Source organism: Carassius gibelio, chromosome B10 (genome assembly GCF_023724105.1).
Source record: "Carassius gibelio isolate Cgi1373 ecotype wild population from Czech Republic chromosome B10, carGib1.2-hapl.c, whole genome shotgun sequence".
Taxonomy (NCBI): domain Eukaryota; kingdom Metazoa; phylum Chordata; class Actinopteri; order Cypriniformes; family Cyprinidae; genus Carassius; species Carassius gibelio.
The window spans coordinates 5577822-5590133 of NC_068405.1; the positions used below are offsets into that span (position 1 = coordinate 5577822).

The 12312-nt window shown below is 39.9% G+C and overlaps 1 protein-coding gene across 4 annotated transcripts in view; it reads right to left on the bottom strand.

The window, feature by feature from the left end:
* Window positions 1-501: 501 nt before the first annotated feature.
* Window positions 502-12312, bottom strand: part of LOC127966796 (A-kinase anchor protein 2) — a 92113-nt gene continuing 80302 nt past the window's right edge. For 3 of the 4 annotated variants that reach the window (XM_052568066.1, XM_052568068.1, XM_052568069.1), the window contains 3 exons: window positions 7003-7193; window positions 6123-6146; window positions 502-4896 (listed from right to left, as the gene is read on the bottom strand). In XM_052568066.1, coding sequence (XP_052424026.1) covers window positions 4768-4896; window positions 6123-6146; window positions 7003-7193 — 344 coding nt within the window. In that variant the 3' untranslated portion in view covers window positions 502-4767. The remainder of the gene's footprint in view (window positions 4897-6122; window positions 6147-7002; window positions 7194-12312) is intronic. The other variant, XM_052568067.1, reaches the window with a different exon arrangement.

Here is a 12312-nt window from a genome sequence, read left to right on the forward strand (position 1 = left end):
AGCTGTCACAGAGGCAGTAACTTTTCAAAATGTATATTTTGTATACCTTTAGTGTACAGGACTTGTACCGTGTTTAAGCTGGATGTTAAAACATCTTACAGACACGCATCTATTATCTTAACAAGACATTAACTGATGGACTGGAGTGCTGTGGATTACTTGTGGATTATTGTGATGTTTTATCAGCTGTTTGGACTCTCATTCTGACGGCACCCATTCACTGCACAGCATCAACTGATGATCAAGTGAAGTAATAAGTGATGTAAAAAAAATCCTCATTTGTAAATCGCTTTGGATAAAAGTGTTTGCTAAATGACTAAATGGAAATCAAATATAAATATAATGCTACATTTCTTCAAATCTGATTGAGAATCAAACTCATCTACATCTTTGATAGTTTAAGTTTGAGTAACCTTTCATCAAATTTTCTTTTTTTGGGTGAACCCTTTAAACTCTTTGGGCATTACATTGACAGATTTTGATGAGTCAAGAATAGAGACGTTTTACACATTTTCTTTTTAATGAGAAAATAATTATATATGTGTGTAAGAGTGAGACTTACAATTACTATAAAACAATATAGGCAGAATATTAACATACGATAAGTGGTTAACATGTTAAAAGAGGGCTTTGAAAGCATGATTGCATTATCACACCATATCAATATTCCTTTGGTTTCTCCCAAAGGAAACTAGAGCAATCAATAAACCTTTTAAGGAAGCATAGCCTATGTAAATGGTTTGTCATAATAACTATTTAAACAATAAGAGCAAAAACACGTAACATAATCTTGGTGTTACTTCAAAGTTAAAGATAAAAAACACTGTTTACTTGGTTCAAACTGTGAAAAAAAACAATACTTCTTGTGATTTCAAGGCAATATATATATTTTTTCTTTGAAAAGCACAAACTGTCTTCTGTGGAACTTAAAATAAACTGAAAAGCTATTGAAACAGACGCAGTAGTTGTCATGCACACGGGACACTGGCGAGGAAAATGCTGGACTACAAGTGTAAAGTATAGTTGAAAACTTTAGCAATCACATTAGCGTCATTTTGGTGAAATTTCACAGACATAAAGGTAATTCAGTAGTGTGTCCAAAGTCGCTTTCAAACTGGGTTGCCAGATCTATGGAACAAAACCAGCCCAAAATCAAAACCGCGTTCCCGGGCAGCCGTGGACTAAAAAAATAAAACAATCACTGACAACCCAGGTAGACTGTGGACTTGGCAACCCTGCTTTAATCCAACAGCTTTGTGTCTGTAATGGGACGAATCACGTGATCAATAGGGCTTGGGCGCCGTGTTGCATTCTGGGACGTGGCGGCCATGTTGATTGCCTCGCGAATGTAAACATACAGCAAGTCGAATGAGAAGAAGCAGAATTGGGAGGAAGAAAAAATACGTTAAAATCGCTAAAAGGATGTGGGATTTACAGGGATACACTAAAAAGGAATGCCACAAATGTACTTTTAACTATGTGTTTCAAAAGTGTAGTTAGTAGCTGTCAACCCTCCATTTTATTTCTGGGGTTCTCATGTATTTGAGCTCTTTTCCCGCTGTCTTGCCGTTTTAGTATTTTTCTGTAAAATATCCCGTTAGCCCCTCCATCGGACATGTCAGTCTCTGTGCTGTTGTCCTGTTGCTACCCCCTTGCCCTTCCAGTGAAACATGTTTTCAAATCCTCGTTTTACTTACTTGAAAGCAACCTTAGTGTGATGTTGGGCTTTTTAAGTTAGCGTTGTGAGAGCACGATTTCACACCAATCCGTAAGCAAAGTCACGTCAGACCTAGCTTCACAACTCGCTTAGTTAATGCGTCAGTTTTGTTGTAACGTTACGACAGAAATATGAATGTAAAAAAAATCCCGTATTTTGGATGAGTAACCAGGGTAATTTCCCTTTTTTTCAATGTTCAATGTTGACTTAAGCGATATAAATTATTATTCAGATGTTATGGTCTCCGCGGTCACGCCTCCAAGCAGGTAAGCTAATCCATTCTCATTTTTTTCCCATGGCGATTATGTGTTGCGCTATTACACCCCACAATAGATTTTTAATGAATCAAATTAAGACACACGGCTGAGAGGGAGTAGGTCTAGACACTGCACTTTAGTCCGAGTAGCGGTAAAGGAGGCCATCAACATGGCGGCCAAGCCAAGTAATGACATCACAACGCCCAAGCCTTATTGAAACACGAACGAAAACTTTTTCGCCTTCACGCGAAGACTTGAATCCCAGTTATTATTTGTCAACATCTGTACATCAGCCGTGAAATTTCTCAACATTACATGTGTTTCGGAGGATTTTATGGGAGAAATGCAGTTATTTAAATAGGAATATACGCATTAAAATTCCCCGATTTCCAATTTAGAAACTTCGAATTCGTCGTGGTGAACCAACAGAAAGCTGCTTGATTGTGCTTCATGACAATAGACAATTAATGTTTTTGCGAATATTTAGCGAAATTTCACTAACGTGCTCGCAATTCTCGTCTGCTGTTCCCTGATGTCCAAAAGAAAGGCTCATACTTTTGCCATAATGCTTTAACTCATCGACAACTGCAAGACTGCTCCATTTCTAACGGTTCCTTTTTCCTCTGGTAGTCTGTGTTAAAAGTAATTTGGCCACCTTCCTATGCCATAGGAATCCTAATAGCCTACCTATATTACAGATTTGAACTTTGGCTTATTTCTTATAATTTAGCTTTTTGAGGTAAAAACAACCTTTTTTTTGTCCATATCTCATACATTATAATACAAAAGCATGCCATCTTTAGGAAAACTATAAGCTGGCTTTACGTTTCATTTGAACGCTGCATGTTTCATGATGCAAAACCCAACAGCATCACAGTCAAAACTTTAACTACTCAATCTGTGCTAATAATGTTAGCACCTACACAAACTTATGAAAACTGCATATAGTATAGCACACTTGGCCCTCAAATACACACAACGCAGTATATATATGAATAAATGTGCTGCAATAGCACTAAACACCAGTCGAAACAGGAACACTGTTCAAATACAAATATTTTCCACTTATAAAATTCAAATTATTTGCTCACCAACATTAATCAGCTCATATCAAAGAATCCAAGTAAAAACCCAATACCCTGCTCTGAGTAAAACTGATGGTCATCACACAATCTCACATCAAGCATCAACACAAACAAACACTCCAGAAAGTCAGGATCCAGAGATCAACACGTATCTGTTTCCATCCATTAAATAAAGTCAACGCACCCTCTCCACAAAACACGCATTTGTATCTTTCTAGATGGTATAACAATGCATAACTGTATTTTTTATTTTGCCTGCAACTTGAGAACCTATGCAATATATATCGAGAGACTACAAATACTTCATGTATACTCATAAAAGGACAGCAGTCCATTAAATACTTTTGTGTAATATATATTATATGTGGAGGGTACAAAAAATAAAAAAGCCACATTGTTGAATAAAGCTTGTAGGATCCTCTTTGTTTGTGGTTTGAAGAACGCATCCAACCAAAGGCAAAAATGAGAAGTGAAAGATGAAAGATTTGTCCATGTATTTGTCCACTTCGTCTCTGGACGTCCATCGCTGATGTCAGTGTCCTATATATAACATCTGTTATATATATATTTTAAAATAATGTGAACAAAGAATAAACCATTCCAACATTTCATGTGTACATATAAATCAATAAAGTGTTTGCAATACCATTAACAATTTCTGTTTATAATGGCTTCAAAAACGCCAAAGGAGAATGCAAAGAGAAATATTCAACCTTTTAAATTAAGATTAAAGGAAAAACCAAGCGATTCAGTGAATACATATCATGCTCTTTCCATAATTTTTGCTCTCCTGCGCTACACATAACAGAACATAAACATTCCCAAATCATCTACATCAGCCATTAAATGTTCTGCATTACAGTATACCTCCATCCACCAGCAACAACATCCTAAAGTTAAATTTCACACGCGTTTCCTGTCTTTCGTCAATGGAGAAAGCCGAGCCATTGCCACCTCAGCAGGTTCTTACCGCTTCTTCCTCTTCTGCTTGGAGTTATTGTTATATCGGTCTGTTCTCACAAACCTCACAACATCTTTCAAGGGTGTGAACATCTGTGCCCTACTTTCGTTTGTCCTCCTCATTAAAGTTTCGCTCTGAACTGTATATGGCAAAGTGAGGAGAATGATTTGTCTTCCTATCCCTACAGCCTGCAACTGAGATCATGTGATTAACAGGAAAACTAATGAGAGTTTGGGAGACTGCAAAACACATTTATGTAGTTCTGCTTTCTGAATGGGCTCAGGACTGAGTTCATATACATGGCACAGTCGAAATGTCAATAATCTAGCTACAAATCAGTTGTCACACTATTATCTACATCTGAGCTCCGTCTACTAATAACAGCATATTATCCCATATTTTCCATTCTTTTCCAAGTTCTCCTTAACCTTAGTGAATTCAAATGCAATGTGATCTTCACACTTATCATAAATGACAAAAGTCTCCAAAAAAAAAAAAAATTCTCAAAGCATATCAGCACAAAAGAAAAACCAATAACTTGTTCGTGAAAGTGTGAAGCGGTATAGTGTCTGTAGTCTTCGGGTTTTTTTTTTTTTTCCATAGTCTCCTGAAACAAATCTTCAGAGAGGTGTGAATTGCTGTTGGGGTTTGACTTCCCAATAAATACTTGTGTTTGTCCCGTTGCACATTTTCCCTCTGGGTTTTCTCTCTTTTTTCCTTCTTTTTGGGATACAATGGAAATGTAGTTTACTCTTCCTCTTCCTCCTCCTCCTCCTCCTCCTCTTCCTCAGCCTCTTCCTGGTTGGCGTAGATTCCCGCCTCCCACCGGATGGCCATGTTACTTTTTCTGCGAGTGACACGCGTTGCCTCCAGAACCTGAAGATAAATATAAAAAGATGTGTTAATGGCCGTTTTTTTTTATGTGATGATATTTTCACTTTTTATATATAAAAATACAAAAACATTTGAAGAAGAAATTAATCTTTCAACCATAACCTGATGTTGACTTAAAATGATATTTTAAATACTGTGTATAAAACTGAAATTTTCTTAGAATAAAAAAAAAGTTTGTTATAGAAAGGTTTACAACTCATTTAACCCTTAATTTTAATATTTCTTTATTTATAATAATAATAATAATTATTATTATTAATATATTGTTATTATTTATGCATTTAAAAAAATAATAAATAAAAGCTTATTTTATAGAAGGACTGGGTTGTATGTTATTTTGTTATACCATGCTATACTGTGGCTTTATTTACATTGAGCACAAAAAATTAATAAAATAAAAGTTATTATTCATTCATAAAGACTTTTAGTTATTAAAATATCAATCACACGTCATGTGCAAACATACACACTAGATGGTCCATTTTAGAGCACACCTGTTGTGAACACACGATACAAGCTAAAGTGCAAACACAGCATAAAAGCAGAAAAAATAATGCAGAAAAGAGAACAGTCATGCTGTTTCAAAAGAAATATAGTTGTAAAAACAGCTGCCAAGTGTTACACTCACAGGGGCCTTTGTGTCTTATTTCAGTGAACCTAAATGTCCAATCTGAAGTTCTTTATTAACGTCAACATTGTATAAAATCTAAAAACACAAAAACACATTTGGGTTGTAATAATAGGACTCTAAATGGAGGTGCTGAAATGATCAAATGAAGACTGGACATTAGGTTTAATGGGAATGCATCGTGACTCTGCACTTTGGATAGTAGATCAAGATCATGATGGTGCAAATACTTTGACTATTTCAAAATGTGGCTCTGTACAATGTACATGTAATGAATTATGCAATGATACCAGAGCGGGTCTGTTTTGTGTTTATTTTATTATTAAAGTTTTGATTTAAATGTCCGCCAGTTCCTGCCTACTTCTTCCCGTGACTACGAAGGTTTTTATATTGTACCAACCATATACAATACAATGATTTCTCAGGAATATTTTTCATACGTCAAAGTATTTGGCAAGGCTACAACCCCCCCAGCCCCCCCCCCCCCCCAAAAAAAAACAAACAACAAAAACAAACAAACAAACATGCAATAACACAGATGAAGACACAGTGAAGTTTGAAGCAAGCATTGTACAAGTACCTCAGTTGTAACTGAGCGGACATACTGACGAGAAGGAAAGAGGAAGAATCCGTTAATGTGCAAACACTTGCTATTGTGTAGAGAACAGCTTCTGAAAGTAGGTCAGCTCACACCAAATAATTAGGTTTCTTTCATACGTGTGTACACATGAATACAGATCATATTAGCTCAAGACTGTGTGCTCTGGGCAAAGCTAATGACTGCATTTGAAATGACTATGTTGTTAACTTTGTTAGGGCTATTTTTCAAGGAGCAGGTGTATAGACTATATTTATTCAAATGCATTGACAAGTGGAGGTGTTTGTTTGTGTAGGTTCAGGGCCTCACTACTACAAGACATGTCTTTCTATATTTAGATCTGTAGTTAACCAATACAGTGCAACATAAAGCTGCAGTAATTGTCATTTATTTTGCATTCAGAACTGAAAGTGAATTCAATCCTCAAAGACCAATAATATTACCACTACTGTGGTTCTGTTACTGTACATGCATTATAATAATGGAATGTGATACTGTCAGTGCAGCAAAGTTGCCAAACACGGGCACTTTATAGTTTGTTCTCCAAATAATAGTTTTTTTTAAAAGAAGAAATGTGTATTTGATATCTGAGGAAGCAAAAGGGGAAAGATTGTGGTTGACATGAAACAGTGTGTCCTCAGTATGCATTCTTTGGTGGTTTTTCATGTGAATTCAGTTTCTAAATGAGCTGGAAAATCCCGTTTCTTCACTTTCTTAGCATGAGATGAAATAGAGGACATTGGACGGGATTATAATAGCAAATGGATGTCTGAGAGAATGCAAGTGTAGACAAGGAAAAACCACAGACAATGAATTATACCACTGATTAGCACCGTTAAAAACCTGACCATAAGAGACTTACACTGTTGTCCTCAGATTTCTCCCGGCGCTTGACCTTGTGTGTCTCGTAGTCCTCCATCAAAGTCTGCATGAAGTTTTTGGGTCGCTGTCCTCCAGAATCATCACTGCCCAGATCAGACAGCGGCGAGGGCAGAGCTCCATCTGAAGAGCACGGCGATGCTGGAGGAACTGGACGAACCTTCTCTATCTTACCTTCAGACAGAAGAAAACAAAACAGAATAATGAATGAATTTTCAAGAAATCCATATAATTTGATATGTCTTTATTTATATTGTAGGGTATAATATGACCATCATACAATCTTGGCATTTTTCACAAGATCCAATCAAACTCTGTTTCTGTGTTTTTTTTTTTCGTTTTTTTTTGTACATTCCATTCCGAGCACTGATATGGAAATGAGGTCTGGATTAATTTGGAATTTTAGTATGTTTCAGCAAAATACTTTTTCCATCACTCATCATTTCAGAGGACATTAGAGGTCCCAGAGTTCCAGAGTCCCAGACACATTCTTGATGACGACCCAAGTATGACTACTAGAGGCACAGAGAACTCAGTGTAGAAACCCACAATGTGGTTCCTCATCCCATTAAATCAAGCGAATCTGAGAGAAAACCATGCCAGAAAAACTAAACCAAGCATAAATAAGTTATTTATATCAAAAACAAGGCAGAATAAAAGAGCAGCGTAATATATTATTAGATGTATTTTTTGTATACTGGTCATAGATTGTTACATATTTATTACATGATATTCTCTGAAACTGACATTATTTTCATTTACTGACATTGGTAACTGCTTTGGAAAATAACATTTAACTGTAAAAAGTAATTGCCTCCTTATAAGAAGTCTACTGTATATTTGTCCTCTACAGATCCCTGTAATTATACCACAAGACAGCTATAAACAAACACTATGGTATTAGCATTCAAGCTAAAAGCAAGCTAAAAGAAAGGACTTATTCTTTCCTTATGACACCACTAGAGGGCAGACATAAGCTTCTCCAGTAGAGAACATCATCAAGAATGCGACGTGGACAATGGCCAACAGGAACAGCACACAATGACATTAAACACTGTGCAGCTGAACATTACATCTAGCTCCATGCTAAATAAAGCCTCAATGGGACAATGGAGTGCAAACATGCATAAACAGGAACAAGTACAGCTGGTTGTAATTTTTTTTTATATCAAACCTACAGAAATGTAAAGTGTTAGTGGTCACTAGAACTGAAAACCTTGATTATGTTATTCATATAGCCACACAGTATTATCTAGCTAATTAATCCGAGGAGTCATCACTCATTCCGTTCATACAGTTAAACAAAACCACCACCTCCCCTGTCGCTGTGCTGCAGTTTTCCTAAAACCCTCTTCAAAAAGCACAGCTTGCAAAAGTGTCTCAGGATGAACAGCCGGTGCAGACCCATGGGACACAGTGTGCAAGGAATCTAAACTAAAGAAGCTATATAAAGAAAACTTCCAGGATTCCAGTTACATGACTGAAAATCTCCAGCTAATTAACATCAAAGCTCAGAGCTAGAAATCTGAACCTTTGGTTTTAGATGCTTTGCTTTAGTAGTCAAACTGGCATATACACCATCAGAGGAAGATGCATTGATTACTAATTGAAGTACATAATTAACTGGTGCAATCCATGTAAAAACAAACAAAGAAATTATTTATATGATTTATATGATTTTTGACTTATAAGAGGTAATTGCACTATAAAACATCCTGTAAGTTTCAAAACTCAAAACTGTCTTGTTAGTCTAAAAACAGCACATTTTGAAGACAATCAGCCAAAACAACAAACTTTGTAAGGTACGACTATGTAATACTGTGGCTAAATACTGCCAGAAGAAGATCAGTGAGTGCTTCTACATCATTGTCTGATTAGCCCAGTCCTTGACTATTTAACCCCACCCACCGATTCTACATCATTGCCTGATTAGCCCAGCCCTTGTCTGTGTAGCCCTGCCCACTGATTCTACATCATTGCCTGATTAGCCCAGCCCTTGTCTGTGTAGCCCTGCCCACTGATTCTACATCACTGCCTGATTAGACCAGCTCTTGTCTGTGTAGCCCTGCCCACTAATTCTACATCACTGCCTGATTAGCCCAGCTCTTGTCTGTGTAGCCCTGCCCACTGATTCTAAATCACTGCCTGATTAGCCCTACCAACCGATTCTACATCACTGCCTGATTAGCCCAGCCCTTGTCTGTGTAGCCCTGCCCACCGATTCTACATTACTTCCTGATTAGCCCAGCCTTTTTCTGTTTAGCCCTGCCCACCGATTGTACATCACTGCCTGATTAGCCCAGCCCTTGTCTGTTTAGCCCTACCCACCGATTCTACATCACTTCCTGATTAGCCCAGCCCTTGTCTGTTTAGCCCTGCCCACCGATTCTATATCACTGCCTGATTAGGCCAGCCCTTGTCTGTGTAGCCCTGCCCACTGATTCTACATCACTGCCTGATTAGCCCAGCTCTTGTCTGTGTAGCCCTGCCCACTGATTCTAAATCACTGCCTGATTAGCCCTACCAACCGATTCTACATCACTGCCTGATTAGCCCAGCCCTTGTCTGTGTAGCCCTGCCCACCGATTCTACATCACTTCCTGATTAGCCCAGCCTTTGTCTGTTTAGCCCTGCCGACCGATTCTACATCACTGCCTGATTAGCCCAGCCCTTGTCTGTTTAGCCCTGCCCACCGATTCTATATCACTGCCTGATTAGCCCAGCCCATGTCTGTTTAGCCCCGCCCACCGATTCTACATCACTGCCTGTTTAACCCCACACACCGATTCTACATCCCTTCCTGTTTAACCCCAACCACCGATTCTACATGATTGCCCGATTAGCCCAGTCCTTGTCTGTTTACTCCCACCACCGATTCTACATCACTGCCTGATTAGCCCAGCCTTTGGCTGTTTAGCCCGCCACCGATTCTACATCACTGCCTGTTTAACCCCGCCCACCGATTCTACATCCCTTCCTGTTTAACCCCACCCACCGATTTTACATCACTGCGTGATTATTCGAGCCCTTGCCTGTTTAGCCATGCCCACCGATTCTACATAACTGCCTGTTTAAACCAACACACCGATTCTACATCCCTTCCTGTTTAACCCCACCCACCGATTCTACATCACTGGGTGATTATTCCAGCCCTTGTCTGTTTAGCCATGCCCACCGATTCTACATAACTGCCTGTTTAAACCAACACACCGATTATACATCCCTTCCTGTTTAACCCCAACCACCGATTCTACATAATTGCCCGATTAGCCCAGTCCTTGTCTGTTTACCCCCACCACCGATTCCACATCACTGCCTGATTACCCCAGCCCTTGTCTGTTTAGCCCTACCCACCGATTCTACATCACTGCCTGATTAGCCCAGCCCTTGTCTGTTTAGCCCTGCCCACCGATTCTATATCACTGCCTGATTAGCCCAGCCCTTGTCCGTTTAGCCCTGCCCACCGATTCTACATCATTGTCTGTTTAACCCCACACACCGATTCTACATCCCTTCCTGTTTAACCCCAACCACCGATTCTACATAATTGCCCGATTAGCCCAGTCCTTGTCTGTTTACCCCCACCACCGATTCTACATCACTGCCTGATTAGCCCAGCCCTTGGCTGTTTACCCCCACCACCGATTCTACATCACTGCCTGATTAGCCCAGCCCTTGGCTGTTTAGCCCGCCACCGATTCTACATCACTACCTGTTTAACCCTGCCCACTGATTCTACATCCCTTCCTGTTTAACCCCACCCACCGATTCTACATCACTGCGGTATTATTCCAGCCCTTGTCTGTTTAGCCCTACCCACCGATTCTACATCACTGCCTGATTAGCCCAGCCTTTGTCTGTTAAGCCCTGCCCACCAATTCTACATCACTGCCTGATTAGCCTAGCCCTTGTCTGTTTAGCCCTACCCACCGATTCTACATCACTGCCTGATTAACCCAGCCCTTGTCTGTTTAGCCCTACCCACCGATTCTACATCACTGCCTGATTAGCCCAGCCCTTGTCTGTTTAGCCCTACCCACCTATTCTACATCACTGCCTGATTAGCCCAGCCCATGTCTGTTTAGCCCCGTCCACCGATTTTACATCACTGCCTGATTAGCCCAGTCCTTGTCTGTTTGGCCCTGCCACAATTCTACATCACTGCCTGTTTAACCCCACCCATCGATTCTACATCCCTTCCTGTTAAACCCCACCCACCGATTCTACATCATTGCCTGATTAGCCCAGTCCTTGTCTGTTTGGCCCCGCCACAATTCTACATCACTGCCTGTTTAACCCCACCCACCAATTCTAAATCCCTTCCTGTTTAACCCCACCCACCGATTCTACATCATTGCCTGATTAGCCCAGTCCTTGTCTGTTTAACCCCGCCCACCGATTCTACATCACTGACTGATTAGCCCAGCCCTTGTCTGTTTATCCCCACCACCGATTCTACATCACTGCCTGATTAGCCCAGCCCTTGCCTGTTTAGCCCGCCACCGATTCTACATTACTGCCTGTTTAACCCCGCCTACTGATTCTACATCACTGACTGTTTAACCCCGCCCACTGATTCTACATCACTGCCTGTTTAACCCCGCCCACCGATTCTACATCCTTTCCTGTTTAACTCCACCCATGATTGTACATCACTGCCTGATTATTCCAGCCCTTGTCTGTTTAACCCGCCACTGATTCTACATCACTGCCTGTTTAACCCCGCCCACCGATTCTACATCCCTTTCTGTTTAACCCCACCCACCGATTTGACATCACTGCCTGATTAGCCCAGCCCTGGTATGTTTAGCCCTTCCCATTGATTCTACATCACTGCCTGTTCACTCCGCCCACTGATTCTACATCACTGCCTGTTTAACCCCATCCACCGATTTTGCATCATTGCCTGATTAGCCCAGCCCTTGTTTGTTAAGCCCTGCCCACTGATTCTACATCACTTCCTGTTTCACCCCGTCCACCGATTCTAAATTACTGCCTGTTTAATCCCGCCCACCAATTCACACAAGGAGAACAACAAATGTCGGTCTACAGAGAAACCAAACGATACATTTTATTTGTTTGATTGATTTTTAATTAAGTGCCAGACTATGTCAATAAGAATTTGGTTCTTCATTCATTTCATTTAACAGCGGATTCATTTACAAACAAAGCACAGTTCAACACAGGATTTTCAGAAATACTGAAACTAAAATACGATACTTTGTCAAAAGTACTTACTTCGGTACCAGTCGGCCAATCACAATCACATCTGTTGAGTCTAAGAATCCGCTCA